The sequence below is a fragment of the Bactrocera tryoni genome, unplaced genomic scaffold, assembly GCF_016617805.1.
Source record: "Bactrocera tryoni isolate S06 unplaced genomic scaffold, CSIRO_BtryS06_freeze2 scaffold_11, whole genome shotgun sequence".
Classification (NCBI taxonomy): Eukaryota; Metazoa; Arthropoda; class Insecta; order Diptera; family Tephritidae; genus Bactrocera; species Bactrocera tryoni.
The window spans coordinates 18,163,755-18,191,464 of record NW_024395824.1 but is presented as its reverse complement, the minus strand read 5'-3'; the positions used below and the strand labels follow the sequence as shown (position 1 = coordinate 18,191,464).

General features: G+C 36.2%; 1 protein-coding gene across 9 annotated transcripts in view; it reads left to right on the top strand.

Annotated features, from left to right (window-relative positions):
* LOC120779502 overlaps positions 1-27,710 on the top strand; it is a 288,110-nt gene that overhangs the window by 147,107 nt on the left and 113,293 nt on the right. For all 9 annotated transcript variants that reach the window (XM_040111805.1, XM_040111803.1, XM_040111804.1 and 6 more), the window contains 2 exons: positions 9,854-10,203; positions 10,299-10,418. In XM_040111805.1, coding sequence (XP_039967739.1) covers positions 9,854-10,203; positions 10,299-10,418 — 470 coding nt within the window. The remainder of the gene's footprint in view (positions 1-9,853; positions 10,204-10,298; positions 10,419-27,710) is intronic.

Sequence of the window (27,710 nt, the reverse complement as noted above, 5' to 3'; positions counted from 1 at the left end):
ATGCAACGAATCTCTTTGCATCTATTCCCATAGAATGAAGAATTTCCATAAGCTTATCTTGTTTAATGGTGGACATCTTTACAGTTTTGAACCAAAACTTGTATACAGAACAATGCCTGGCGTGTTCCAAAACTTTCTCTGAAGCCAAATTGCGTCTTGCCCATTGAATCTTCACATTTCCTATGTATATATTTCGATGTGAATGACTTTTAGAAATATCTTGAGAGCATGTGACATTAGACTAATTAGTCTGTGGCAACTACTTTGGGGCAACCCTAAAGTGATGTGGCAACCTCAAATGCAACTCTGCAAAAATTATAGATATGGCAACTCGAAAACTGGATAAGCTGTCAGCTTGACGAACCACCATCTTTCTTTCTTCTTGGCGCATCATCACGGCTGCAAGCACGTCTTACCTTTTTAGTCTACAAACCATTGTTCAGTTTTTTATTCAAATAAATCACGCATTATTGTGGGCATCCCACATATTGGTGACCCCGACAAAAGGTAAAATGACGGAAGAAGAAGCGGTAAACCAGGTAACACAAAATTTGCAGCATCGGGGCCAAAGAGCAGAAGATGTCCAAACTCTCAACGTGGAAGTGGCGAAAGTTTCCATTCGGATCCCACCATTCTGGCACGCAAAGCCAGAACTGTGGCTGGCATAGGTGGAGTCGCAATTCACTGCGGCAGGCATAACGACAAAACGAAGTACCACACTGTCGTGGCCGCAATCGAAAGTAACGTGCTAGCCCAAATAAGCGACATAATTCTCAATCCACCGAACAGTGATTTGTATACCACGCTAGAAAATCGCATAATAACGCAATTCGCGGACTCGGAACAAAAACTCGTAAAAAAGCTACTACAAGAACAAGAGCTTGGTGATATGCGTCCATCACAGCTCTTGCGCGAAATGCGAAGTTTAGCAGCGAGATTAACGATAATCCAATTGGATGAGTCGGTTACCTTCCAACATGCGATTAATAATTTCCATCAGCAACGAACCGCTCAACAAAGTTGCCCTGCTCGCGGACAAAATATGTGAGGTTAGCGACACCCTACACGTACACGTGGTCGAAACTTTAAACGCAGAAAAGTCGCAGCAGAAAACGTCCTCCGTCACGTTCCGGTATGCAAAACAACAATTTAAATGGCTGGTGTTGATACCACCACAAATATGGAAACGATGCCAAAAAATGTCGTAGCTCCTACGCAAAAAAAGTTAAACTAACTAGTCTGTCGTCAATGGCGGTCGACGACAGGCTCAACAATAAAAAACTAAAGTTCTTCAGGCGGACATTAACCCAATTTATCGAATGTTTGACACGGTGAAAATTCACCATAGACAACCGCGAAGCATAAACATGATTGGCACTGCGCTAAAATACATATGTATGTAGCCGGAACTCCAGATTTCGGACGATTTTAACGGACTAAAATTTAAAATGCAAGAACTTATAGAATCTAATGACCATCAATTTTTCATAAACACTCAGATACAACAGCAGATCGACAAATTAACTGAGACTGTTAACAAAATTATTTCTAATATAAAAAAAGCCGACATTGACACTGGTAATATTTTCGAATTACTAATGGCCAGAAATATGGCAGTTATAACAGATTTGAATAATATAATTTATTCCATACCGAGAGTCGAAGAGGGAAGCGAGACGCATTTGCAGCTTGATAAGCTGGCCGACTGGGGTAATGCTCGAAAATTCTATGAAAAAATGCGGCGGCTTACAGAAGGTTTCAAGACCGGAGCATACTCTTGTAGAACCCCCAAAGGTGATCTAGTCACTGATGCCCAGAGCATACTAAAATTATGGAGGGAACACTGCTGCTGTCGTTTGCCGATGATATTGACATCATCGGCCTCAACACCTGCGCCGTTTGTTCTGCTTTCTCCAGACTGGGCAAGGAAGCACAGAAAATGGGTCTGGCAGTGAACGAGGGCAAGACAAAATATCTACCGCTTAATTGTTCGAGACAAAAAAATCCGCAACAAACTTCCTCATCGCCTCACATGACAAAGAAGATAAACGGCGAGTGGAGGCCATGTGGGGATTTCAGGCAACTAAACGTCGTCACCGAGCCTGACAGGTACCCTTGCCACACCTGCACGATTTCACTCATTCCCTGCACGGTAGCAAAATTTTTCCCACACTTGATCTGCGTCGGGCCTACCACCAGATTCCTGTGGAGTCGAACGACATACCAAAGACAGCAATTACAACGCCATTCGGCATGCTTGAATTTCCGTTTATGTGCTTTGGTTTAAGGAAAGCCAGTCAAACGTTCCAAAGATTCATGGATCACATCTTCCGTGATTACGACTTCGCCTGGCTATACCTGGATGATATTTTGATATTATCGAAGGATATGAATCAACTTCGATATCATCCACAATAAGTATTTAAACAGCTACGCGAGTACGGCCTTGTTATCAACCGTTCGAAATGTATAAGTTAACACATTACTCTGCTAGTCTGCCCACTGTAGCGTTCTTAGAGCTAGTCCACACCAGCCAGTAAGCCTGGGAATAGTCCGCGTCAACATTTTCTCATCAACTGGCAAATTCTTCGCTACTTAAATATCAGCGCTGTAGCAGCGATTCACCTATTGTCTAAACGACAACAACAACAACAGTATCAGGTGCAGTAACAGCAGAATTGACGAAATTGTGCCAAGTATAGGGAATCAGGCAGGGCTCAAATGTTTAAGTTTTAGACTTTAAGAAGAGCACATTGTGCTTAGTAAAATTAAATTGTAAAAGTTAAAGTGTAAAGTGGAGAACAAATTTGCTTAAATAAAAAAAGTTATCAAATTGTAAAAGTGGAAGTTAAAATTATTTCCTGGACAACAGCCGTAGGACTGAATCAATAATTGGCGCCCAATGCAGTTAGAACCAGAATAAAGAATACTGAGGACTACAACTTTGCCAGAATGATTTATAATATTTTCATGTAAATACTCAGTGATCGAGCTAAAAGCAAAAATAAAACAGGAAAATAATAAATAAAATTATAAATTTATTGAAGTTAATAAAAAAATAGCGTATAGCGCTAAATTAGTGAAATTTTCAAGTGTAAGCAAAATTTTTAAGGTGACCATAGGACTAAATTATTTGTGTGTTTAACTAACCATTAAGAAATTATCGATATAATAAAAAAGAAAGAGGAAGTATAATAAATAAAGTTATAAATAAAATTTATTGAAGACAAATTTTTTTTTTCAAATTGCGCATAGCGCTAAATTAACAAAAGTGTAAGTAAAGTTTTTAAAGTTCTACGGCCAAAAGTATTTGTGTGTTTAACAAGCTTTTAATAGCGCTAAAGAATAAATAAATTCATTGACACAGTCAGGGTGAAAGAGACATCAGAATGAACGAAAAGACTTTGAGGGTAATAGTGACAGCCCAATATTCAGGTGAAAATTTTAATGAAAATTAGTCACAATGTGACTTTTTGGAAGATATAAATTCTTTTGACAATGATGGGTGCATTGAGTATGACTTTTTAGAAGTGGAAAAATATGAAGCAGTGACCATTGACCCGACTTTTCGGTATGACGAATCTCTAGAAGTAAATGATAATGCGTCTCAATGTGACTTTTTGAAGGAAATACATTTTTTTGACGATGATGGGATTATTGGTTTTGACTTCTTGAAAGACTTTGAGGCAAAAATAGACGTACAAGAAGAAATTCTTCACTATGAAGGTGGTGAAGAAAAAAATTTATATTATGAATGTAATAAAATAGATGGAAATGGGAATTTTCTCAAAGAACCAGGGAATACAGAAAATATTTTTTTAATATTGGAAAACATTCAAAAGTTCAAATTCAGATGAGGCTTTGCCGCTTAACACTGATGATGGTAGCCACCATTAGGACAGGTGAAAACGAACCGATTTATTCAAAGTCATACCCTTACCCGATAGCCACTTTAGAATTTATAAATCAGGAAATTAAAGATTTACTTCGAGATGGAATAATTCGTTCTTCTCGATCTCCGTATAATAATCCTATATGGATTGTCGACAAAAAAGGATAAGCAGAACGGGAGGAAGAAGATGAGAATGGTAGTTGCTTTGAGGAAACTGAACGTCAAAATAGATACTTCGGCTATTTTAACAAACATGTGGGAAATCGGCATTTTTATAACACTCGACTTAAAGTCAGGTTTCCACCAAATTACGTTGGCGGAGAAAAGGACAGGGAAAAGACTGTGTTCTCTGTAAATAATGGGAAGTACGAATTTTATAGACTTCTTTTCAGACTGAAAAAATGCGCCCACAATTTTCAAGGGGCAATAGAGGTAAACTTACGAGGTTTTCAAGTCAGGAGATAAACTTTATGAATAAGAATTGGCTATAAATTTGCAAAAGTTTTTACAGAAAAAACGGTACAAACGGATCAAGGATCAACAGTTTTAATAAATAATAGGAAGGTTCATAAGAGTAACTTTAAGTAATACATTTTTTTTTTCACCTTTATAGAGTTATTTTACCACTTTTGCGTACTCAGGCATCGAACGAATTTGACGAATTACTACAGCGACTTGCGGGAAGCAGAAAATATATTTCACGTTTGTCCCCAATCACATATGACTAAAGTTCTTCAGGCGGACATTAACCCAATTTATCGAATGTTTGACACGGTGAAAATTCACCATAGACAACCGCGAAGCATAAACATGATTGGCACTGCGCTAAAATACATATGTATGTAGCCGGAACTCCAGATTTCGGACGATTTTAACGGACTAAAATTTAAAATGCAAGAACTTATAGAATCTAATGACCATCAATTTTTCATAAACACTCAGATACAACAGCAGATCGACAAATTAACTGAGACTGTTAACAAAATTATTTCTAATATAAAAAAAGCCGACATTGACACTGGTAATCTTTTCGAATTACTAATGGCCAGAAATAGGGCAGTTATAACAGATTTGAATAATATAATTTATTCCATACCGAGAGTCGAAGAGGGAAGCGAGACGCATTTGCAGACAGAAAAAGAAAGAGGCCGAAATGCATGAGTACGAAGAGCTTGATAAGCTGGCCGACTGGGGTAATGCTCGAAAATTCTATGAAAAAATGCGGCGATGATATTGATATCATCGGCCTCAACACCTGCGCCGTTAGTTCTGCTTTCTCCAGACTGGGCAAGGAAGCACAGAAAATGGGTCTGGCAGTGAACGAGGGAAAGACAAAATATCTCCTGTTATCAAACAAACCGTCGTTGCACTCGCGACTTGGCACTCACGTCACTGTTGACGTTAACTTTGAAGTCGTAGATAATTTCATCTATCTTGGAACCAGCGTAAACACCACCAACAATGTCGGCCTATAAATCCAATGCAGGATAATTCTTGCTAACAGGTGCTACTTCGGACTAAGTAGGCAATTGAGAAGCAAAGTCCTTTCTCGACAAACAAAAACCAAACTCTATAAGTCACTCATAATGTCAACAACTAATGACTCGACGTTGCGAGTTTTCGAGAGAAAAGTTCTGCGAAAGATTTATGGTCCTTTACGCCCACGGCGAATATATATATATATTGCAACATTGACATAGTTCAGCGGATTAAAGGACAGCGGCTCGCTGGCTAGGTCATGTTGTCCGAATGGACGAAAACACTCCAGCTCTGAAAGTATTCGACGCTGTACCCGCCGGGGGAAGCACAGGAAGAGGAAGACCTCCACTCCGATGGAAGGACCAAGTGGAGAAGGACATGGCTACGCTTGGAATATCCAATTGGCGCCACGTAGCGAAAAGAAGAAACGACTGGCTCGCTGTTGTTAACTCGGCTATAATCGCGTAAGCGGTGTCTGCGCCAATTAAGAAAAAGAAGAATTTATTCCGTAGTTTTAAGTAAATTAAATGTTGTAAATCCTATAATTTTGGATACAAATGAAATTTCGAAAATATTGATCACTGAGTACACTTTAATGTAAGCATAAGCGATATTGTAAATAATTCTATGTTAAAAATTTTTCAAAATGATGATACAATATACTTTATTGTTAAGTTTCCTAGAATACAAGAAGTATGCAGCTTAGTTTGGGTTTTTCCGGTGGCACATGACGACAAAAAAATTCTTTTGGAAACCGATGCTGTTGTGGATTGCGGCAATACAACAATTACAGTTAAAAACTGCACGACAGCGCTATCTGCAAGTTTCTGTAAAATAAAAACGGATTCTACATGTGTGAGGCAACTATTCAACAATAATAGGGCGACATGCAAAACTACCTACAATACCTTGATCCGATCATCGAAGTTGACAGTGGCTTAATCATCATAAACGACCAAACCTTCGAAGTTCGGGAAAAAGAAACATCATCGGATACGATATCCGGCACTTATTTAGTGACATTCGAGGGAGAAGTTTGCATAAATGGTACAACGTTTTTCAATGAAAAAGTAAAGGCAACGCTCCGACCTGGGATTCCCTCAACACAGTTTGACCGACCATTTTGAAATTTTAAGCCTACCTTATTTACGCAAAATTAATTGGGGGAACCTTGGACACATTGAAAAGCTACATGAAATGGTCCACACCGCACTACCATCTGCATGTGATCCTGGCCGTTACTATCATTATTTGTTCAACATTAGTATTTTGGATACGCAGGACAAGTGAACGCATAAAGGGCACAAATGACAAGAAAGAAACGGTAGCCAAGGTCATGCAAGCGGCGGCGGACGGCCTCGATTTAGAAGGGGGCAGTTAACACATTAGTCTGCTAGTCTGCCCAATGTAGCGTTCTTAGAGCTACTCCACACCAGCCAGTGAGCGTGGGAATAGTCCGCGTCAGCGTTTTCTCATCAACTGCCAAATTCTTCGCTACTCAAATATCTGCGCGATAGCAGCGATTCACCTGTTGTCTAAACGACAACAACAACAACAGTTTCAGGTGCAGTAACAGCAGAATTGCCAAAATTGTGCCAATCATAGGGAATCTGGCAGGGCTCAAATTTTAAAGTTTTAGACTCTGAGAAGAGCACATTGTGCTTAGTAAAATTAAATTGTAAAAGTTAAAGTGCAAAGTGGAGAAACAATTTGCTCAAATAAAACAAGTTATCAAATTGTAAAAGTAGAAGTTAAAATTATTTCCTGGACAACGGCCGTAGGACTGAAGAAGTAAATTTTATTTTCCTGAACAACAGCCGTAGGACTGGATCAATAATTCTTACTAGATCCGCCGCAAGTTAAATTTTAGGATTCAAAATAAACAGCAGTGGAATTTCACCCCCAGAAGAACGAGTACGGGAAATTCAAAATGTCAACCTATCTTCTATGTAGAGCATAAAAATTGCGAAGTAAACTTTTTTGGCAGATTCTTGCTTTGCGCCGCAGAAAGGCAAATGATGTCATTCAATCTCATAAAAGGTAACAAGAAAAACGACATATCGCCAGTTGATTGGACAATTGAAGCGAAGGAGGCACTTCAACAATGCAAAAACGACTTATGCTAAGCAACTTTACTCGCTTACCCAAAACCCAGGGCGCAGCTCAGTTTGACGGTGGACGCATCTGGAGCTGCAGTAGGAGCTGTTCCACAACAACACGACAACGACCAGTGGCAACCTCTAGATTTTTATTCCGGACACCTTACCGAAACACAAACAAGATACAGCACTTACGATTGTGAACTATTAGCGGCATACAAAGCGGTCAAATATTTTCAACATATGCGAGAAGGAAGAGAGTTTTTCATCGTCACTGACAGCAAGCCATTGCAGTATATGTTTCAGCAAAAGCTTGAAAACTCATCTCCGCGTCAAATGCGTCATTCGGAATTTATTGCACAATTCACAACAGACATTCAATACATCCCCAGAAGATAAAACGTAGTAGCTGATGCAATGTCACGTATTGACGCCATACATACTCCAAGCACCATCGACTTCGGCAAACTTGCGGAGTCAAAAGTCTGACTCAGAGCTCAAAAACTTACTAGCCTCGAAATCCAGCCTATTAATCAAACCTTTTACGATTCCAGGCTCCGATACAGACATTTTTTGTGACGTAAGCACCAGCCAAGTCCGATCATACCTAACTCCTTCGTTTCCCAAAACAGCTTTTGACTCCATACATAACATGGCGCCGGCGCCGCTAAAACAACAATTGATCGTAGAAAAATTCGTGTGGCCAAATCCCTGAAAAGTGCCAAAGAGCTAAAGTTCAGCGCCACAACAGGGCACCGTTGTCAACATTCACGTTATCAAAGCAACGATTTGACCACATAAATATGGATATCGTCGGACCATTACCACCTTGAAAGGGTTACCAATACTGTTTGACAATAGTGAATCGTTATTCCCGATGGTTAGAAGCACTCTCGCTCGAAGACATAATGGCAGAGACCATTGCTTTCAATTTCTACACACATTGAAACGCTAGATTCAGATAAAGGTAGACAATTTGAATCTACACTATTCCGAGAACTTTCCAGACTTTTAGGCATCAAGCACTTACGTATCACCGCGTATCACCCCGCGTCAAACGGGATTATCGAGCGATGGCACAGATCATTAAAAGCACCGATAAAATGCTACATGACAAACAACTGGGTCGAAATTCTCCCACTCATCCTTCTAGATTTTCGTTCCTCATAGAGAGACGATTCAAGAGCGACACCCGCAGAAATGGTGTATGAAAATACTCTTCGATTACCTGGTCACCTCGTCAAAAATTCACGTATACGCATGCAGTCACTAAAGCCGTCACCAACTACAAACAACTCAGCAAACGTACCATTTGTCGAAAAGAACTGCACTCAATACCATCAGTTTTCGTGCGCAACGACTCAATTCGTCCACCTCTGCAACCACCATACGAGGGACCATTTCCCGTAGTCGAACGCGGCGACAAATTCTTCAAAGTCAAAATCCGAGGAAAAGACGTAAACATTTCCATCGACCGGTTGAAATCAGTTTTCGTCGCCGAGGATTACCAAACCCCGAATCAAACAATTCACATAAAGAGTACCAGGCAAAATCTAGTCGTCGAGAACGTTGTCGTTTTCACTCATAGGGGGGAGTGATGTGGCAACACCAAAATAATGCAGCAACCCCAAAGTGATGTGGCCACCCCAAATGCAACTCTGCAAAAATTATAGATATGGCAACTCGAAAACTGGATAAGCTGTCAGCTTGACAAACCACCATCTTTCTTTCTTCTTGGCGCATCATCGCGGCTGAAAGCACGTCTTACCTTTTTAGTCTACAAACCATTGTATCAGTTTTTGTACCTGTTTTTTATTCTATTTGAATCACGCATTATTGTGGGCATCCCACAAGTCTGTCATTGTCATAAACGTGATTAAAAAGCTTTACTAAAAGAGCCATATTTTTGTCATTTATTAACTGGGTCAAACCACCTCAAGTGGTCCATGAAAATTTCGAAAAATCTCCGATTTTGAAAATTAGCAGTTCATTAGGAAGGGGACCGGACGCATACCCCGTCAAAATTCTTTTTTTTTTGTTAAAGCTATTGAAGGTTGAAATTTGGAGCACGATAAAATTGTAAAATTATTTTCTCATAAACTACTGGAGATGAATCGATGATATTTTGTGAAGTCAAATAAAAATGTTCGTGCTATATTATAAATATTTTTTAGGTCCTTTCCACCAATTGGGGTAGTGCTCCACGAATATCGCAATACATTCCACAAATTTAAACCTATCAAATCTATGTATCTCCAATGAATAAGTGATCCAAAATATTATACCAATATATGTTCTAATATGAATATCAGTCTTTATACCAATAGCTGCTGAATTTATTTTATATAAATTCTTATTAAATGTACTTTTTTATATTTACTAGCTGTCGCGGCAATTGCTATTGTTTCTCATCTCCAGTATCTTTCATTTCAACCACCTATGGTGCGGGGCTGAGGCTGAATCAATAAAATACAGTCATGGACCATTAGTGTCGTCACTAAATGTACGATCGCTAGATTATGACACGCCGACGAAAGTAGCTGCTAGTTCATCTGGAGTGTTTGAGGAGGATGCTACTAACGCTGACTTTGGAACAACCGCAAAGAATGCGGCCTCATCTACAGCCGCTGCCCTCGAGAGTCCGACAGACACCGGTGGTGAAATAGCCGTGCCAAAAACTTTTCCATTGAGTGCACAAGAACCAACGTGCGAACAGTTACGTGCGATGTGGATGTAAGTATGACCACACTAAACGACTTTTACGATAGTAACACAGATATGTATATAAATTATATTATATATAACACAATTTTCGTGTCATTTTGCAGTTTTTCTAAGAGACAATCTCGAGCCGCAGAAATTACAAACGAAATACCAACCTATCGGGATCCGTTTGCCTACAATGTCTGGGACCCATATTATTCAACTACCCGCAACATGGGAGGAGGGTAATATAATTTTAAAATTGCAATGGAAACAAGACAAGACAAAGTTTTTATGTAATCTGTAACTTGAGCAAAAACTGAGATATCTTAATGAAACGAGGTAAACATGTTTCTTGGCATCATAAGGCGGTTGGTATTACAGATGGGCGTAGTCGGACTACTGCCATGCCAACAAACCTTCATTAAGAGAAAACTTATAAAGTGCCATAACCAAGCACCAATACAAGATAAATAACTAAATATATCAAACACATAAGAATTTACATTCGAGATGGTGTAAGAAGACTTAATAGGAGCCGGGGCTTCGCCCACTTTATGGTAAAATCACATATCTCGGGACCTGTTCGACCGATTTCAACCAAATTTGGTAGTTGATATTCTCTTCACATCCCCATATAAGGGTGAGAAAATAGGCGAAATTAGCCTACTTCTTACAGCGAATAACAGAGTACAACAACAATCTAGGGGGTGAGAAATTCCAAGTCAGGGTGATGGTACTAGGTCAGTATAGTAAAACCCTCAAAGGGTTTGGCGTTGGTATGTGTCAGTTTTTTTTTAATGACCTTTTAAATTTCCCAGTACAAGCGAAAAAAACATCAAGAAAAGGAAAAAATTTAAAAGGTCATAAAAAAACTGACACATACGAACGCCAAACCCTTTGAGGGTTTTACTATCCTGACCTAGTACCATCACCCTGACTTGGAATTTCTCATCCCCCAGACAATAATCCCAAAAATGTTCCACAGTGTAATATAACGGCATAAAACTTTGTATTATTGATGCCTTTAGAGTTATGAAGAAGAATTGTCTAAATCCAACAAAAACTGTCCTAGCCCCTAGATACCGAATATTTGACACCATTATTGCGTTTTAACCACAAATATCGGTCAATATGCGAGCTATAGTATATTTGAAATTCAGGGACAACCCTTTCCCGACGGTGGTATGTCTGATGGACACCCTGCATCCATGTATCAAAAATTTGTTGAATCGGCTCAATACTTCCCTTAGCTCCCTTACATCTAATAAAACGCTTTTCATACTTTAATCTGGCTTTATACCACTTACATGAACCTATATATGTATAAGAAAATGAGAGAGCGTATTTTACTCATAAAAGTGTATCTTTGTGTATAAAAGGGATAAAATCGGGTGAAAACTTGACCTAGCCCCCATATAACAAACATATAACATCTGAGTGACTTTATTCAATAAGATTGGTGAGAGTATGTGAGGTACTTTAATGATTCTCAGGGAATATTTTATTAGTATGTTGGATGTTAATAGTCTGTAATATTGGCAAAAATAGATTAAATCGAGCCGAAACTACCTCCAACTCCCAAATACTACGTACATAACATAATGGTTTTCGTTTTTTTAACAAACCGAACCGTCGAATATGTCGGTCTTCAAAAACTACTTATCCGATCATCATGAAACTTTGTACATATACTCCTGAAAGTATTAGAAGTAAAATAGGGTACTTTATATTAAAAACAAAAAAATTATGAAAGATAACAAAAAAATGTTTGTCAAAAAATCGTCAAATTTAGCTGCTTCAACGCCATCTAGCATTACAGTAATGAAGTTTCAACCATGAATACTGTAATACCGTACTGTATTACCGGCGGTGACGACAATATCTAATTCAATTGAAAATACATAGTTTCAACTGTTTCTAATTTTTCTAGATTTATTTGTTATTTTCTTCTGTCGTTACATGCAGTATAAAACTATTAAAATTTTTGAGGTAATCGGTAAATTTTGTGGTTAGCTGTCACTTTATTATTTTAAATCTTAATCGCTGATGTTAATTCTTACTCTGCTTTTCTTAGAAAATGCCTCGAAAGCGGAAATCTGGTATATCCAAATCATACTCATACTAATCTTATAAATGCGAAAATGAGGTTTCAACAATGAATACTGTAATACCGTCCCACTATATTACCGGCGATGACGACAATATCTAATTCAATTGAATTTACATAGTTTCAAATGTTTGTAATTTTTCTATATTTATTATTATTTTCTTCTGTCGTTACTATTCAAGTTTTTGAGGTAATCAGTAATTTTTGTGGTTAGCTGTCACTTTATTATTATAGATCTTACTCGCTGATGTTAATTATTACTCTGCTTTTCTTAGAAAACGCCTCGGGAGCGGAGATCTGGTACATATATCCAAAATCAGGAGTTTACGCAGAAATGTTGTTGAAAATTGGTGATGGTTGTTTAGATGTTGACGTTGAAGGCCATATATTACTGTCAAGAGAATGTTGTAATTTAGTAGAAAGTGATGTGGATCTCATTGCTAATGTTTTTCCGGAATTGCAACAAAATTTGTGTAGTGATTAGTGGTTGTGTGCAAGAGCAATATTAGCACCAAGAAATGAAATTGTTAATAGGATCAACACTGACATTTTAAACGAGGTTCAAGGAGAAATGAAGGTATATTTGTCAATGGATACAATTATAGATACGGAACTAAGTACTTCATATCCTGTGGAGTTTTTAAATTCACTTGAACTATCGCGTGTACCATCACATAAACTTCAATTGAAACTAAATGTACCAGTAATGCTTATGCGAAATCTAGATGCTCCTCGGCTATGTAATGGAACAAAGCTTCGGATAACAAAATTGGGACAGAACATACTTGGTGCTAACAGGTGTCGGTAAGGGAAATTGTGTTATAATACCTCCGATACCAATTATTCCCACTGACCTTCCATTCCAATTTAAAAGGGTTCAGTTTCTCGTCAAGCTTAGCTTTGCTGTTACTATAAACAAAGCACAAGGACAAACATTACAGGTAGCAGGAGTGCATTTAGAAAACCCATGCTTCTCTCATGGTCAACTTTATGTAGCCTGTTCCCGTGTTTTTAATGCCCAGAATTTACACATATTTGCACCCGACGGGAAACTTATAACATTGTCTACAAAAATATTCTAGATTAATACTTTGAATTTTATTTTTTTAAATTGTTAGAATTCAGAATTATTTATTTTTGTTACGGTATACTATATATATTTTAACATTAATTGTTGCATTTCGATACGTATATTTTAAGGTGTTGAAACTTCATTGTCTGTAGTAATTTTTAAAAATTGTTGATCTCAGCCAAGCAATAAAATTTAGTTATCATGTTGACTCATTTCTATTATTATACCCTTACCCTTTATCTCTCATACTTATTTAATGGCTCCACTGAGTATATATAATTGCTTGGATTCCTTATTAGTTTATATCTTAGGAAAAGAGAAATAAGTATATAAAACAGTTCATTGTTTGTCGCGATTTGCGCGAGTTATGTTTGTAAAGCTATACGCTAATTAGAGGTGTGTTCAAAAAGTATCGCGAATTTTGTGTTTTTTCAAAAATTATTTATTTATTCATGAATATCTATTTTGTCCCCTTCAAAGTAATCCCCATGAGATATTATACACTTGTGCCAACGGTTTTTCCAATATTCGAAGCACTTCAAAAAATCATTTTTTTTATCTTCTCCTGCTCCTCCTTCGATGCCGTCTTTATCTCGTCAAGAGAAGTGTAACGTCGTCCTTTTATGGGCCTCTTCAGTTTAGGGAACAAGAAAAAGTCACAGGGGGCCAGATCTGGGGAATACGGTGGCTGCGGCATCATTAGTGTGTTGTTTTTGGCCAAAAAGTCGCGCACAAGCAACGATGTGTGAGCAGGGGCGTTATCGTGGTGCAAAATCCAATTTTTGTTCTTCCACAAATCCGGGGGTTTCTGGCGGATTGCTTCGCGCAAATTGCGCATAACTTGCTAATCGATATGTTTAGGTCCTCAGCAACTTCTATAACGGTTATTCGACGGTTGGCCGATACCATTTTCTCCACTTCATTAATTTTTTCGTCTGTTGTTGAAGTGCTCGGGCGTCCGGCACGCTCTTCGTCGTTCACAATTTCTCGGCCTTCTGAGAACAATTTGTACAACCGATAAACGTTGCTTCGGTCCAAGGTGGCTTCTCCGTATGCCACAGTCAACATTCGGAATGCACCCGCGCACTTAATTTCGTTTTTCACACAAAATTTGATATAGGTTCTTTGATCCATTTTTTTGAATAGGTAAAAATCGAAGACGATCCAAAACACGTGCAAGCAAAGCAGCTGTCAACAATTAAATAAACATTAAAAATGGCCGAGCTTGTCGGCTTAAGTGAGAGACATGAGTACCAACATAACGCCACAAAAAAACTCGAAATTCAAATATACGTAACCCGCGAAAATTCAAAATTCGCGATACTTTTTGAACACACCTCGTATGTTATTAAAAATATATGTATGCTCTCAAAAGAATTACGTCACTATATGATTTCTGTTTTTCAACTGCTTATTCAATTCAAAACTTAATACTCCTTAAGCTAAATATTATTCTATACATATAATTTTATACATTAAAAAATGCTGACTCGTGACATTCCGTCACGTTCAGCTTTTTATACATGCCTCATGGTTGGTTTCAAATTACAACTAATAGGACAGTCATACATAACTCCCCCTTCGTTGCTTTTAGGATTCTCCTGAATCCTTGTATCGGGTGATTTTTTAAGAGCTTGATAACTTTTTTTTAAAAAAAAACGCATAAAATTTGCAAAATCTCATCGGTTCTTTATTTGAAACGTTAGATTGGTTCATGACATTTACTTTTTGAAGATAATTTCATTTAAATGTTGACCGCGGCTGCGTCTTAGGTGGTCCATTCGGAAAGTCCAATTTTGGGCAACTTGACTTGACGTAGCCCCACAAAAAATAGTCTAAAGGCGTTAAATCGCATGATCTTGGTGGCCAACTTACGGGTCCATTTCTTGAGATGAATTGTTCTCCGAAGTTTTCCCTCAAAATGGCCATAGAATCGCGAGCTGTGTGGCATGTAGCGCCATCTTGTTGAAACCACATGTCAACCAAGTTCAGTTCTTCCATTTTTGGCAACAAAAAGTTTGTTAGCATCGAACGATAGCGATCGCCACTCACCGTAACGTTGCGTCCAACAGCATCTTTGAAAAAATGGCGCTACATGCCACACAGCTCGCGATTCTATGGCCATTTTGAGGGAAAACTTCGGAGAACAATTCATCTCAAGAAATGGACCCGTAAGTTGGCCACCAAGATCATGCGATTTAACGCCTTTAGACTATTTTTTGTGGGGCTACGTCAAGTCTAAAGTCTACAGAAATAAGCCAGCAACTATTCCAGCTTTGGAAGACAACATTTCCGAAGAAATTCGGGCTATTCCGGCCGAAATGCTCGAAAAAGTTGCCCAAAATTGGACTTTCCGAATGGACCACCTAAGACGCAGCCGCGGTCAACATTTAAATGAAATTATCTTCAAAAAGTAAATGTCATGAACCAATCTAACGTTTCAAATAAAGAACCGATGAGATTTTGCAAATTTTATGCGTTTTTTTTTAAAAAAAAGTTATCAAGCTCTTAAAAAATCACCCGATAGTTTTATCATTTTGTTGCTGACATGCAGAATTATTTGCATATGTTGGCCCATAATTTTGTTGATTGTTAAAACTATTTGCATATCTAGCCCTAAAACTTTGTTGGCCCGTAAAATTATTTCTATTACTTGGCGCATTGTTTTGCGCCCTATAATCGTGATTTTTTCTTTGCCACATGCTATTAACATCTAAATTATTGGATTTTTTAAATGAAGGATTTAAATTACCTTCGCCTAGCCCTATGAAACTATATATAATTCCTCATAATTGAGTCAATGAAATTGAGTTTCTTATTACATAAGCACAAGTCCCTAATGTGATTTGCTTAATACGTTGAATAAGCATTCTTAAAAAATTTCCTTCATTGCTTCCTCGTTTTCATCGAAAGCTCCAAATTCAGTTATAGCATCAATTATTTCATTAACTCTGTTGCTTAGCTCACTAATTCTACCTACTCCCAATGAATTTATTTCCCTAGTTATGGTCGTTTGATCTTTCCTAGGCTTAAAATGTTGTTTTAGTTTTATTTTGCAATCTTCCTAACTAGCTGGTAATAAGAAAAAATAGAAAACTGAAAGAAGGAGGACCTTTCCGTTACAATTAAGAACTCATGCTTGGAGAGGCTTTCTTAGAGGTGTCTAGGAACCAATTTTTCAGGGTATCCAACGAAAAAAAATTTTTTTTTTGATCCACCCTAATATATATTTTTATTTTTATTTTTTTTGTACAACTGCAGTTTTTGTTGTTTAATTTAATTATTGTTTTAACTTCTGCTAACAATTGTCGAGATAATCTCTTGTTCTTGTTGTTATTCTGTTTTAATCGTCCACAGTTTTTTTCTGATTTCGGTTCGCTCTGACTGCGTCAGTTATGTTTGTAGAGCTATACGCTAGTTATGTTATTAAAACTATATGCTCTCAAAAGAATTACTTCACTGTATGATTTCTGTTTTTTAACTTTTTATTCAATTCAAAACTTAAGACTCCTTAAGCTACAAATTATCCTATACATTTAATTTTATACATTAAAAAATGCTGACTCGTGACATTACGTCACCTTCAGCTTCTGATACATGCCTCTGTGGCATGGTTGGCTTCAAATTACAACTATTAGTTCAGTCATACATAACTCGCGTACAGATCGGTTGCAAATTGATTGACCATATGTGTCTTTGTTTATATATTTATATTAAAGAATTAAATATTCAAATAAACAAATTTAATGCCTTCCTCAAATCAATTTTTAAACAGAAATGCCACGCGGTACCAAGCTCCCTATTCTGGAGCAATCCCAAATACTGATATTAAAGAGTTGGTGTGACTTCAGTTTGCTTACGAGTAAAATAACTTTTTTGCGCACCGAGTGGCAATCCTTCATATTTGCCGATGAGAAAAAGTTTTATTTAAATGGCTTCCAGTATTATTATCGAGAGAAACTTTTCGTAGAATTTTCGAGCATTCTCCCTGTCGGCCAACTTGTCAAGCTTTTTGTACTCACGGATAACCGCTATGCTCTTATAGGTAAGCTTCACGTGCTAATGAAATGCATCTTTGGTCACATCGTTCTTCTCTTCTTTCGGGGCGTGGGCTCAAATCAGCAACATGTTGAAGAACTTCGCTTGTTGCGGATTGTGGCTAGACGTTCATCCACGGGGGTGAATGACAGTACTCTCCCACCACGAATCCCACACCAAATTTGATTATATGGCCACTGTAGTAACTGCTACAAGGACTTACTCGTCTCAGTCCTTGTCCGGATCATCGCATTTCTTCGACGGCGATGATGTCTGCCTGCACTTTAAGGCATAAAAACCAAATAAAAACTCAACTGATAAATATCACACTCTCGTGTGTGATTTAAATTCGCTTTCGTTATAATGGGTTAATTTTAAAGTCCTGGGCCTATCATAGTAAAACACATTTGTTTGAAAAATTCGATTTTTATTGAAAATATTTCCCATCAACTGTGATATACTAATTAAAGCGGTCTCCAACTTTTCGATATCATTTTTGCAGTGCAATGTGCCCTGTATGCGCCCAAAAGTAAAAATGATGGAAAAAGTTGTGACTATCGATAGCAATACTTATTTCGAATAATTCATTTGTAACAAATCCTCCCCTACAATAAAATTACATTCTCATTAAAAAAAACAGCGAGAAATTATTTGCGCACTCAAGGGGGGAGCCTGATTTAGAAGCTTCAAAAAATCGAAATTTCTGGGGTTTATAGTTATAAATTTAAACATCATTCTCACATTGTTTGAATACAAAATATTTTATATTCTGCTTTTGGGAAGCAATTGCCTGATGCATCTCGCAAGTGAATTTGCCGAACGGCGGGCAGGATGCAGGTCGCAATTTCTATCTGAAACAAAAAATTTAACTATATTTTTTTTTTAATAACATATCTTTTAGTTAAAGCAAAAAAATTATAAAAAAAGTGTAAAATTCTACAATTTTTTAAAACTTGAAAAAAAGTTGGGCTTTTACCAAAAATGTTCCAATTTTTGTTGTTTAAAAATATGTTCAAACATGACTTTTCTTAGGTTTTTTTATAGTTTAAATAGAAGATAATTTAATGCCAAAGATAATAAATTTTGCCCCAATTCGATCGGACGTTTAGTTTTTTTTCTATATTGCCCACCAATTCAGTAAAGTCGTAAAAATGAACAACCCAGAAATCGCGCGTCAAAGTTTTCGCTCTCTGCCCAAGCGTTAATATATCTGCCAAAGCTCTCGGTCACTATTTTCCTTCTAGCTTCGAAAATATTTCGAATTTCCATTTATAACTTTGGGAACATATTCTTCGATATTTTTTAAAGATATTTAAGCAAAAAAAAAATCGATTTTTTGAAGTTTCTAAATCAGGCTCCCCCTTTAATAGGTCGACGCCATTTCGTATATGTTCAGTAAACTAACTAATAAGTGAAAAAATTATTACTAATACATATAACCTGACAACAATAATAAAATAAAAGTACTCTTCATGCGCTGAAAAATGAGGGATATACGAACAATTTGGCACAAAGCATGTTAGGCTGTTTTCAGCGTAATAAGCGTACTTTTATTTTAATTTTGTGGTCAGGTTATATTAGTTATTATTTCTCACTTTATAGTTTGATGTGATTTAAAAGCATGTCTTTTATTTTTTTGTTTATTTTTTAGTTTATCGTGCTAAAAAATATGTTTTTTGCAATGAATATATCTGGATAAAACTTTCCACAAGTAGTACTCTTAAAGTATATGATCTTATGCCCAAAAATTGTCCAAATCGGATTATTAACCGACCTTGACATCAAATAATTGGATCCCAGTACATTTGACTGATTTTATAACGCTTTTATTAGCGTCGCGGGCATGTTTGTATGTTCATAACTTTTTACAGTGATACTGAAACTGAACGGCACTGGCAAAAGCATTAACCGTTTAATAGGCTCTGCAAAAAAATTATTATGCAGCTAAAAGTATTAACTTTCCATGCTATAATTTGAATAACTTTAAGAGTACTACTTGTGCAAAGTCTTATCCCGATATATTCATTGCTGTTTAATTTGTATACTGATAGCGAAAGAATCAGATGGAATTTGTCCGCTTTCACGTGTGATAGGAATTGTTCACTTTTCACACCTTCCCCCGTAACGCTCATCCCCACCATTAGTAGTTTTCAACATAGCCGTTATATCGGCGTGGTTATTATCCGATTTAACCAATTATCTCATACAAATTTATGAATAGAAACTAAAGATACTTCTTCTGAGCAAGTTTGGTTGGGTAAGTTTTAGCGGTTTGTGAAGTATATGCATTAAACCAATTTGAGGGTGGGGTTACGCTCACTTAAAAAAAGATCTCCTGTAACAATTTACAGGTTTATAACTTCATTTAGTGCTAAGCTATGGCAGATATGTTTTCGTTTAATGGCGTTTTGGGGTGGGTCTGATTGTGCCCATCTGCAACCTCGACCTCTCTTTGGTGCCAAGCATGTGGCGAATTTCATCAAGATAACTACATTTTTACTCACGCTATCGCTTTCGCAAACAAATAATATAGTTCAAAAAAAACTAAAAACTACGCTTTTAAAACATATCAAATTAAAAAGTGAAAAATAATTCATTGTATAAACTAACAATAATAATGGAAAATTTCCTGCATTATTGTGAGAAAAGCGTGGAATGCTCGATATATGAAAAATATGTCACCAAGCACCCCACGCTTTTCTCACAATAATGCAGGAGTTTTTCCTTCATTATTATTGTTAGTTTATACAAAGACTTATTTTTCACTTTTTAATTTGATATGTTTTAAAAGCGTCGTTTTTAGTTCTTTTTTAAACAATATTTATTTTTAATTTTTTAGTTTGATGTGAGAAACCCCAAATTTGTTAAAATATGAACTACAGGGTGGGCCAAAAGAAACCAAGGGGTGTAAAAGTTTAATAACTTTTTCGTTTATTAATTTTTTTTTATTGAAATTAAATGGAGAGCGGTATCGGTTTATCATAGAAAATGTTTTACGTCCTGCTCTTGAAAACAGACCTGGTATGTGGTTTCAGCAAGACGGAGCTACTGCCCATACTGCCCGAGACACAATGGCACTTTTAAGTCAAATTTTTGGAGGGCGAATAATTTCCAGAAAATCGGAAATTATTTGGCCAGCGCGATGGCCAGATTTGACAGCACCCGACTATTTTCTTTAGGATTATTAGAAGGAGCGAGTGTATGTGAACAAGCCAGAGACAATCCTTGTACTCAAGGCAAACATTGATGCAGAAATTCGAACGCTACAGCCACAAGTTTTGAAAGATGTTATGGAAAATGCTCTAAAAAGAGACATCATTTTTCATACTTAGGGTAAAAAAATTCCCTTTTGTGTATTATATAATCTGAAAGAAAAAATAAAAAAAAATAATAAACGAAAAAGTTATTAAACTTTTACACCCCTTGGTTTCTTCACCCCTTGGTTTCTTTTGACATGTAGTATTGGTTAAGTAAATCGATAATTAGGCAGCATTTAATATCTACTAGTAACCTTTCATTGATTAATTGTTATATTACTTGCGACCAAGTTCTATTGACGACTTTACGAATTATTACTTCTTAATCGAATCATTTCTTCTAAAGCTTCACTGTTACATCGGGTTTCACCTGTCAACTTTGAACAGTCTAGTTCTTCAATTCGAATACCGTCCAAAGATCTACAACGACTAAGTGCTACATAAGCTTGTCCAGCAGCAAACAGTCGAGAGCCCAGACAAATTACTGCATGATCTACTGTACAACCAGAGAACGTTTATTAATAAATTATTTATAAATATTTATAAATTTAAAAATATACGTTCCCTGGTACAACCCTGAATCTTATAAACGGTCGACGCCCAACTCAGTATGCTATTAAAATGTCACCAAAATTAGTTTTGTATAGATGCGCATCTTTTTGGTGAGCTGCTTAAACTTACTATCGCCTTCCTACAGTGTCGCTCAAATATTCTAGGTTTCAGTACCACTTAAAATAGTTACAAACAAACATACATACATACATACATACAAGTGAAGCTAATAAAAGCGTATTAAAAATACACACATATGTACATGCAGCTGTCCTTTTGCATTGTTCGAAAACCAATGGTGTCGTTCGTTTGCAGCTATACGTAAGGAGCTTCAAATGCCGCCCGAGTTGTTGACGAGTGATCTCAGAGAGCAGGAGTGCAAGTCGACTAGAAAATCGTTCGGTTTATTGTTGTGATTGCAGCTTATCGATGTCGAACGTTTTTGAAGTGCGATTTTTGCTGTACAAAAACGGGTGCGAATCACGCACGTTTAGAACACTGGAGACGTGTCTAAGGCGAGTAGATTTATGATCTTTTCTATGCTGGAAGCTAGTACTACAGATATCCATATTTTGGGCCCGGCGAAGTCGACCAGCCTCAATCCATTTGGGGATGTTTCCTGGTGGAGGCTGAATTTACCTACTGTTGTGCCAAAGATACCTTCCGTGCCCATCCTGCCGTTAAAGTCGCCAAGCACGATTTTCACATCGTGGCGGGGGCAGCTGTCTTAGGTGCGCTCCAAGCGCTCATAGAAGGCATCTTTAATCACATCGTCCTTCTTTTCCTTCGGAGCGTGGGCTTAAATCAGCGACATGTTGAAGAACTTCGCTTTGATGCGAATTGTGGCTAGACGTTCATCCACCGGGGTTAATGACAGTACTCGGCGACGGAGTCTCTCTCCCACCACGAATCACACACCATTTGCGCTCCTTTAAATGGCCACTGTAGTAAATGCGACAATGGAGGATGCAGTCTTGTGTAGAAGTTCACACATGTGAGGAAAGTTCTCTGATTAGCATTCACTTGGGCGTGGCCAGAAACGATTCTTTGAAATATGGCGCAAGCAGTTCACGACTTCCGGTCTTTGACCAAGTATCCTCTGGGCAGCTTGAGAACATCCATTTGAAGGCGAGCTAAATTGAGACGGCGAAAAATTCCCTACACAGGGTTGTGCGCTGGGTTTGGGACAAGCTACGTAAAAAACAACCAATGAAAAAGCGTAAACAACCTCCGATGAGAGACCCCCCTATTGATGACGGCCATGGCAAACGCACTAAGGATAACGATTTAAGGGCGTGCACCTGAAATGTCCGGTGCCTTAATTGGGAAGGTGCCGCTGTCCATCTATTTGATGTCCTCGTTAGATTGAAGGCAGACATCACCGCCGTCCAAGATACACGATGGACGGGACAAGGACTGAGGCGAGTAGGTCCTTGTGGCATTTATTTATGTTAATAGTTAGAAATAAATAAAACATATAATATTCGTATATTCCAAAATATTCAGTGTATCATGAAAAATAAACAGTTTGTAGTTCTTAAAGTTTGCGGAAAACGATTGGCACATGTAATTATTTCGCGTACAGTTTTATGTTGTGAAAATGCACCCAATCGAACTACAACCACGCCTACGCTCCATACATCACAATTTTAAGTATCAAATGATTCCATCACTTTACAATATATAAAACCTTGCGTAAGCAGTACCCCTAACATATTCTATATTACATGTACAAATTGGATCGGACCAAGCATCAGATGACTTCATACCAAAAATATAGTTTAATCTATGAGATATATTAGGTCTATTTTATTTGACCAGCGCTTTAAGTTTTCTGCTTAATTTGGCGACAATTCCGATTTCTTTGGCTGATTAAAAAATGTATCGGGTTATAGGTACCGTAAACGCTTAGTTTACGAGATATTCGACCTTAACGTTCAAAAATTCCCAAAATTCGAACATTTCAAGAAGATATTTCACCACATTAAACACACTTTACTCACATTCTTCACTTCAAATTATTTAATTAAACTATAAACTTTTAAATAAATCTACATTTTACACTTTTAGCAGTTCTTTTAGGAGGTCTTTTAGCAGGTCTTTTACCTAAGAAATCTTTATTTTAAAAATTATATTTTACATTGGTAGTGAACATCATTTGTGTGTTAAAAATTACGACGAAATGGAGCGCTGCCATGTGATGATAAGGCAATTCGCTGAAATTCCTCTTTTTCGCAAAAATTCCTCTATCCATGCATATGGATATTTTCTTTTTTAAAGTTAAATATTTTAAACAAATAAGTAATATTATATAATAATATTACGTAATAAAGTGTAAAGTATACAGTATAAACAGTCTTTCCATGGATATGTTCTTTATTTAATTTAATAAACAAATAAGTAATATTCTATACATAGTAATATTATATTATATATATTGTCAGCTAAAATGCAAAACAACATATTATCAAAAAATAAATGGAAATCGCTGACAGATATAATAACCAAAATTTAACCATTTTATAACGAAAACTCAATATATTTTTTTTATTTTTAACGCAGAAAGAAGTACTACGCGAAAGTACTTCAGTCACCCCGATATGATATAAATTTTATAATATTATCGTAGCCTTTTAGTTATTTGTGCTTATTAAATATAAATCACATATTATACATATATGTACATATGTAGATGGAAAAAGTGTTCACAACTCAATTGTAACTTGAAAAATGTTGGAAAGTATTTGTTATTATAGTTAAAGGTTGGTACGCAGCTCTCAAGTAATCGCTCAAGAAAAAAAATACATTATTTCTCAAGTAATTTTGACAGCTGGTTACGCATTTTGAATGATCTATGTACATTAGAAGAGCAAGAGAGAATAAACAAAGAAAACAAACTTTGTGCGTAATATGTATGTGTGTATGTGTATGGTAACATAAATATTTTCATTGAGATTTTAGAATTGTTGTTGATGATTGGTAGGTTTTATAAAGCATTTCAAAATGGAATATACTTCATAATGATTTCAACTAATTTAGGATGAATTTGACGATTACTTCGATTTTCCTTCAAGAAACAATTGTTTATTTGATGTTTCTTCGCAAAACCAGGTTTGCCATATTCACATTTTACTGAAAAAAGTATTAAAAATTAGTACTAGATTTCTTGAGAGCTGCGTACTAGCACAAGTAAATTTATAGCAGGAAAGTTTCTTGACCGTTTCTTAAGCGTTTTTTTATATGAAGTTTTTACGTTTCTTGAGAGCTGAGAACAAACAAACAAGAATTGTTAAAAATCCCACATATTTGCTGTTTAAGATGTGGCAACGCTCGTTTCCCTGATAATTGTAAACAATCTAACCTTTTCAACGATGAGTGTGCTAAGTGTTTTTTTAAATTCATAAATTTAGATAAAATATAGCAAAATAAAAGTGAAATGTGAACTTATTTCAAAGCTTAGAGTGTATATTTAAATATACAGAGTGAAAAACGTGAAAAAATTTAGTGAAACATAGAGAAGTCCCATGTGTTATTAGTGCTTATTTTTGAACTTTTAATCATGAATATTTTGAAAAACATAAGTTATTTTTATATTATTTTTGGATATTCCTTCTGTGGAGAAGCTCCCTATCCGCACAACCCCATTTATACGGAAATTCGGATGTTTTACCCATGGATAATCCATGGTTTTACCTCTCCGCCAAAGTAATCGGAAGCGTGTCTTAATTTGTAAGAAAGACTTAGCCAACATATTGGCTTATCGGAAGCTGTATTATACCATATTCAGACCGAAAATTTAAAAGATTAGATTACATTTAAGCATTTCATAACCCAACAGTGTTCTAACTGCCGTTAGAAAGATCAAAAAACAGCTGTTATTGTCATTCAAGAGTTCACATCGCTTAATATTTATCAAAAGGAAAGATTGTCATATAGTATTTTCAAATCAAGGCCGTCTTTTTTTAATATTTTCCACATAATAGATATAATGGATGCATTTTTTCATCTGTTAAGTCGATTTTCAGGTGAAATTAGATTCATTGCTTTAAAAAAAATTTGTTTGTTTACGTTTTTTCCCTTTGTAGTGTCTAAATCAGCTGTGATAATGTAACAGATTTCCAGTGCTGACAAATAGATTGCGCAAAATCAGAGTCGCACAGAGAGATTTAGCGTGGATCAGTTTGAAATCATTTCAATTAAGTTATTTGGAACTGTCATTTTTGTATGGCGAAATCTTGAAAAATTTTTAAGATTAGTGGGATAATCCATTCAACAGCCGAAATCGTGTGATTAAGTGTCGGTCTGAACATGGTATTAGTTTATGTATTGAACTATATACATTGCCCTCGTTTTTTTTTATTTACCACAGTTTGATTTTTCCAAAAAAAACTATCGGGAAGAATTTAGTATACCATCCCAGGATTTCGTTAATAAAATGGGTATGGTCGGATAGAGGAGATTCTCCAGATCACGAATATATATGGTTATAGCCGCAGGAAGCTTATAATTTTCGAGTTATTCGCGTTTTAAGTTGAAAATTTGCAACATTTTAATTACATATTTTCGATATATAAAATTAATTTTGCACTTATATTTTTCACTTTTATATACACTAACACATCACTTATTCATTTGCACACATTTATTTTATATAATATAGTGCACAAATAGCTTTTAATACACATTTAAATTATTGTTGAATTTGATTATTTAAAAATAACAAATGAATTACAAACTGCCATATAATCAGTGTTACCTTATCAACATCATTTGTAAAATAACTAAATGAAATAAAGGGAACAGATTATACCCCAAATACGAAAATCAACAACCTATAAAAAACAATATCCCTGGTCGGTCCAACACCAGGGTGTATCAGAATTTCTTCGCGTTGAACTCCTTTATGCGTGTAAAATAACTAAAAGAAATTAAGTAAACAAATTATACCCCAAATAAGAGAAAGGAAAACATAAAATATAAAGAAATTGTTTAAATTTAATAAAACAAACGTGTATTAAGGCTTGTATATAAATTTTATTGCCTCTAATAATTTGACGAAAAGATCTTCATGTCTGTTGGCCACATTTTTCCGCCAAACATACTCAAAAATTAGGTCGGCGAAGTTTTCGGGATTGTTGTGGTTGTCCCTCGCAAAAAACCTTTTAATCACACGCCACTAGGATTCTATACGCTGCGTATGCGTTCCATCTGCAGCCACAAATGGATTGTCCAAATCGCTGTGATTCACTTTTCGGTGCTCATACCCGTGATTCGCCAAACCATCTTATTGTAGTTCCTGGCGCAACATGCTTCTTAATCAGGGGTATGAGCACCTCCGCAGACCTATCATTATCTGGGCATACCTCCAGCCGCAGGTCGTTGCTCCCATCCTCAATCATCCCCAACACCCAGTGACCTTCCACACTCCTGTTTGAAATGTGTTGAATATTTTTGAAATATTCCACATTCTCTTCACCTCTGACACGCTTGATTGATTTGCGAACATTTATAGTCGCTTCTTCTTTCAGATCTACATATAATTATAACAAAGTATTAGAAACATGATTTAAATATTCTTTTCAATATTTAATTTATCATACCTGATGAATTATTTTCCATTTTTTTTCAAAAATATTTCCGTAATTTTAATAAAAATTAATATAATTATATGTCCACACAGCTTAATCTTCCAAACACGAAATAATTATAAAAATGACAAATAAAAACAACGGTACTTTACTTTAAAAGTAGCAGTACTTAAGTATATCCGTTAGATCGCATTGATGTTAGAGTGGTTGTTATGCCCTCTATGACATTGCTACTTCTTTGCGTAGAACTCCTTTTTGCGTGGGCGGCCTTCGGCCGCGCTTCAAAAAAATAACCCTGGTCGGTCCAACACCGGGGTGTACCAAATTTTTTTTCGCGTAGAACTCCTTTTTGCGTGGGCGGCCTTCGGCCGCGCTTCAAAAAAAATAACCCTGGTCGGTCCAACACCGGGTATATACATTTTTTTTTCTCCCGTAGAACTCATTTTTACATTGGCAGCCACTTAAATTTTTTAAATTTTTTTTAAATGTTTTTAATGTTTATCAACGATTATGTTTCCTGTATTTAGGGTATAATATTTCTTTATATTTTTTTTTATTTTAGTTTGTAAAATATTTTACTATAGTAACACTGATTATTTGACACATTTATTTTTACAAATGATGTCGATAAGGTAACACTGATTATATGACAGTTTGTAATTCATTTGTTATTCTTAAATAATCAAATTCAACAATAATTTAAATGTTTACTAAAAGCTATTTTTGCACTATATTATATAAAATAAATGTGTGCAAATGAATAAGTGATTGGTTAGTGTATATAAAAGTGAAAAATATAAGTGCAAAATTAATTTTATGTATCGAAAATATGTAATTAAAATGTTGCAAATTTTCAACTTAAAACGCGAATAACTCGAAAACTATAAGCTTCCTGCGGCTATAACCATATATATTCGTGA